The sequence below is a fragment of the Acyrthosiphon pisum genome, chromosome X (assembly GCF_005508785.2).
Source record: "Acyrthosiphon pisum isolate AL4f chromosome X, pea_aphid_22Mar2018_4r6ur, whole genome shotgun sequence".
Classification (NCBI taxonomy): domain Eukaryota; kingdom Metazoa; phylum Arthropoda; class Insecta; order Hemiptera; family Aphididae; genus Acyrthosiphon; species Acyrthosiphon pisum.
This window is the reverse complement of record NC_042493.1, coordinates 109752247-109756964: the sequence shown is the minus strand read 5'-3', so window position 1 is coordinate 109756964 and position 4718 is coordinate 109752247. Positions and strand designations below refer to the sequence as shown.

At 26.5% G+C, this 4718-nt stretch overlaps 1 protein-coding gene across 1 annotated transcript; it reads left to right on the top strand.

The window, feature by feature from the left end:
- The first annotated feature begins 1356 nt into the window (after nucleotides 1-1356).
- Nucleotides 1357-2317, top strand: LOC103311525. Its single transcript, XM_029485390.1, has 3 exons — nucleotides 1357-1416; nucleotides 1514-1678; nucleotides 1928-2317. Exons 1-3 carry the CDS (start codon nucleotides 1357-1359, stop codon nucleotides 2300-2302), a joined length of 600 nt encoding a protein of 199 aa, XP_029341250.1. The 3' UTR covers nucleotides 2303-2317.
- Nucleotides 2318-4718: the final 2401 nt, after the last annotated feature.

The window sequence follows — 4718 nt, the reverse complement described above, 5'->3', positions numbered from 1 at the left end:
TACCTCTTGAAGCACGCCTACGGATATGGTACGAAAAAAAATTTGAAAACACTGACATTTAGCTGATGGGTGGGTCTGGGTTGACGGCGTTTTTAAATATTTGTGACATTAAGTATTTGATATTGCAGCCGAACGATGATCGTACAAATTTTAAAAATGGTCGTACAAATTCATACAAAATACGTACTAAATTATAGTGTAGTTGTGACTATGAATTTATAAATTTTAACATTAGGTGGGGCTGAAATCATACCATCCCAGCCCTACACATTATTTTTGTTAAAATACGGGAAAACGAAGACCGTAAAAATTTTGATAATGATCGTAAAAATTCACACAAATTACGTTCTAAAGAAAATTTTCAAAAATTCCAAATGGCTGGGGCCGGGGTGATCTACGTAATAGTTCATTAATATTGAATCAAATTTAACACATCCATTAATAAAGTGACCTACTCAATGACAAGGTAACAATCGTCAATCGACACCTACTATACACCTGAACAAGTTCACCGATTTTCTGTATTAATGTTTAATGATTATTCATATTAATCAAAAATGAAATAAATAAAATAAACTGTACCTAATAAACAATCCTACTACAAAATGTTGACCTTATAAAGGGAAAAATATAGTTTATTATGTTTTCTGTTAATCATGTATTTATGTGGTAGCTATAGATCTTTTTGAATACTTTAATTATGTGTTTCAAAAATATCGAATACAATTTGATTTTTCTTTTTGTACCTCTGCGAAATTAATGTTATTAGATATACTCGTATGATTAAACAATACAACGATATAGGCCCAACAATTATTGTTGATTTGTTGAATGTACACAACTATGTATTTCAAATTTAGACGATACCCAGGAAAATGTATGTTCAGTAGATACCTATTCTTGAGTACTTTACTGACCTACATCTAACTTATCTAACTAATTACCTGTTTGGAGCATAGATTTTGCATTTAATAATTAACAGAAAAATATTGTGTTTAAGCATATGAAATGTAGAACGTATGTAAATATTATGTTGTAATTCAATATGAAATTCTTTTTAAAGAATATCTGAATATGTAACAATTAAAATTGAAAAAAATAACAATTATTGAAAAAATGTTGTTTTGTAATTATTTTAAATGATGTAAAAAAACGTGTTTTTAAAAACGATATTATATTTCTAGATATAGAATATTTATTGTTAAAATCACCCTTGTATACCGTAATGAGATAAGTAAATAGCTTATCGACTATCGATATTTTAGGTTAATCGTTTACGCGTAAAAACTGACAAAACATTGTTACCGAGTTTATTACCAACGTTTAAGAGCCAAGTATCGCTTCAAATCAATAAAAATGGTGCACATTAAAAGTCATAGTTTTAAATTCATGTTTTTCGTATTTTGCTTGTCACAGGTATGTTAAAAAGTGTTTTATACTTTTATTGTTAAATATAATTGTTTTATTTTAAGTTTTAATTATATTAACGTTTTTATTCGATAAATCCCTATAGGTACAAGCAGGCAAAAAACGTCTTCCTGACGAACCAGAGAATCCATTTGATGAATTATCCAGAGAGATCTCCAAGTCAGTTACCAAAATTTCAGACAAGATCCAATTAAGACTATCCCAAGCTGATGTCCATGCCGATAAATATTTCGACCATTTGAAAGAAAACGTTGAAAACACTAATTAACATTTTCAAGAAATTCTTCAAAAGGTTAGTTTTTACTTTTTATTTATTCACGTGCAATTAAATCATTAACAAAACATTTAAAGTGTTTGTGATGCGTAAATTTGAAAGTAATTGAGGTTCAAAATAACTTTCGGAGAATATATTATTTATTGTATGAGTAATTCGTAAAATTGAAATAATATTATTTTAAGTGTATACATACAAATAATATAAATTGTTTTTTCGGTTTAGATACATGAAAGTGTAGAAAAATTCCAAAAACAGATGTGTGATGTCGTTCAACAACAAATCGAACGTGTGGGCGAAGAATTAAAAGCCAGAAATCCAGAAATCGGCAAGAAGGTTAAGAAATTAAAAGCAGAATTATTCGATTTGAAAGAAGACCTTATGAAATTATATGAAGAAATCAAGAAACCGTTTTTGGAACGTTTCAATGAGTTGAGAGATGATATTAGAATCAAAACCATACCAATCGTCAAACGTTGGACACTAATCTTCAAGGACATAGAACTTAGAAGTAAGTTTAATAGTGTAAATGATATAGTATTAAAAAAATGGCCATTTATTGTATTATTGTATATTTTTAGGAGATTATATTGGCTTTGATCTCTGAAAAGAAGAAAGAAATCAAGAAAAACTAAGAAATAAGACTTCATATATACGATTAACATTTTATTTGTTGTATCTTCTATTAATAATGTTTTGAAACATTAATTTGCTGTAAAAAGTAAAACTTGTCATACAAATTTTTCTTTTACCTATTTTATTTTTTACAATTATAATATATTATCCATTAGTAAACCTATAAACTACTTTCTTTAGTGTTGATCTAAAGGTTATCATTTATCAAAGGAAGTATGATTACGGATTGTTCGACTTTTACATCTCATCACGGATCGACTAAAGTCTAAATATTTTAAAACAGATAACTTTAATTGGCATTTTATTCAACTGTGGGTACCATTATCGTTTATTGAGTAAGTGTATTTGACTAATATGGAGCACTGTTTGCTTATCAAATACATAATAATATAATAATTAGTAGGAACTCGATAAATATTGTTATTTGTTAGGTAGGCGCACATGCTGATGTGATTAATGAATATATTTATTACATGTTTTATGTTTACCTATCTATATTATTATCGTCTAAATGTCTAATCACTGAGTAACATTAAATAACAAAACGTGAACTATAAATTAAATAAAAAATAATTCATTATAGACAATAAAAGTAACAAAAATACAAACTTATACATTATTAGTGAAAAGTTAAAAATGACAATGAACATATTTTGTATAATAAATCAATTAGTTTCAACGAACAAACCTTTTAAAAGTTAATAATTTATAAATGTTAGTTAATATTGAAATGAAATAAAAAACATAATTAGTTGATTTAAGATGTTGAAAGCGTAAATATTTTTTGACGTAATAATAAATAATAATTAATTTACTCGATTCAAATTATTAATCGTTAAAAAAATACAACGTACCTATAATAGGATATTCATAGATAAATATTTTAGTGTGACTGCCATAATATCATTATGCTGATTGGAAAATATATACAACTATAAACTGTAAAAGTATTACGAGAGTAAGACAACATTGCTATATTTTATCGATTTTTTATTATAGCATGATAGTAATTAGGAAGTCAATTGAAATATAAGTATGAACTATAGAACTGGTTACCTATAGGTACATAATGATAAGTAGTCTATTAAATAACTGTACCCATTCAGACGGTAGTCTTATTCTTTAATATTTTAAACATGTCAAAACAATTAACACTGATTTTATTAATTTAAAACCTTTTTAACACTGATAATAATATATATTATTTTATAATGTATTTCAAATTTCAAACTCAATGCCTATTGTTAAATAATTTTGGTATTTTTATCACGATAATTAAATCATAAAAAATTGAACATTTATCTTAATTCAGTCAAAATAAAATGAGTAGTTAAGTCTACAAATATTATAAAAATAGAACATCTAAAAAGCTACTGTATATTACCTTCTCCCCATAAAGATGGTACTACTAAATTAGCAAAACTATTGTTTACTTATTTAAAAACAAAAAATAAATACTATAATGTTATGTAGATAGGTATATTAAAATAGTTTTATAATTTAGGCGGTTTCAGACGTTATTTTCTAAGGAGTATTACATAGACAACTTATTATGGTTCTTACTTCTTACATCAATTATATGGCATTATATTTGTGTGTATTAACGTTATTACTTATTACTTAAGTAGGACTATCAGTAATTCTGAAAATGAAATTTGTTTTATCAACTATGATTTAATCAAATAATTTTTCAATATTTGATGTTAAAATATTAAAAATACATACCTAGTCACAACTTTTTTAATATGAATTTAAAGTTCAAATTTTGACAGAATACGTAAAATATTATATCATTGAATTCCAATTTAATTCCATCCATTATAATGACCCACTTGTAACATACTGTACAGCAGAACGACATCTATTTACTTGCTTTTTTTAAACTGAAAATCAATTAATGTAAAAGGGATATTTTACATTTGTATTTGTTTATTTTAGAGTATAAACAATATGTACCTATTTATAGTTATACACATAAAATAATAGGTAAGCCCTGGATTTTTTCGCCAAAATTATTGTTAAATATGCACAGTGTCGGACTGGCTCGAAAAGGTCCAGTCCACGATTTGGAAAAAAGGGCCCCCAACAGGCAAATAGAAAATGTTTTATTTAGCTCAGAAAAAAATACGTACCTATCTAAAATTCAATCATTCGATATATTAACGGGTTTTACTTTATTTTCAATATAGGATTTATAATTTATATTGAGTATATTCTCAAATACTAAGACATTTTCTACAGACCCAAAGTAAATTTTTCTACAAGAGACCCATCGGACTGTTTTTATTACCAGACGGGGAATATCCCACCTATTCAGGTATCAACTCCCAAATTACGCCACTGGGGCGTAGCCCCTATACTGGCTACACCACCTGTGACA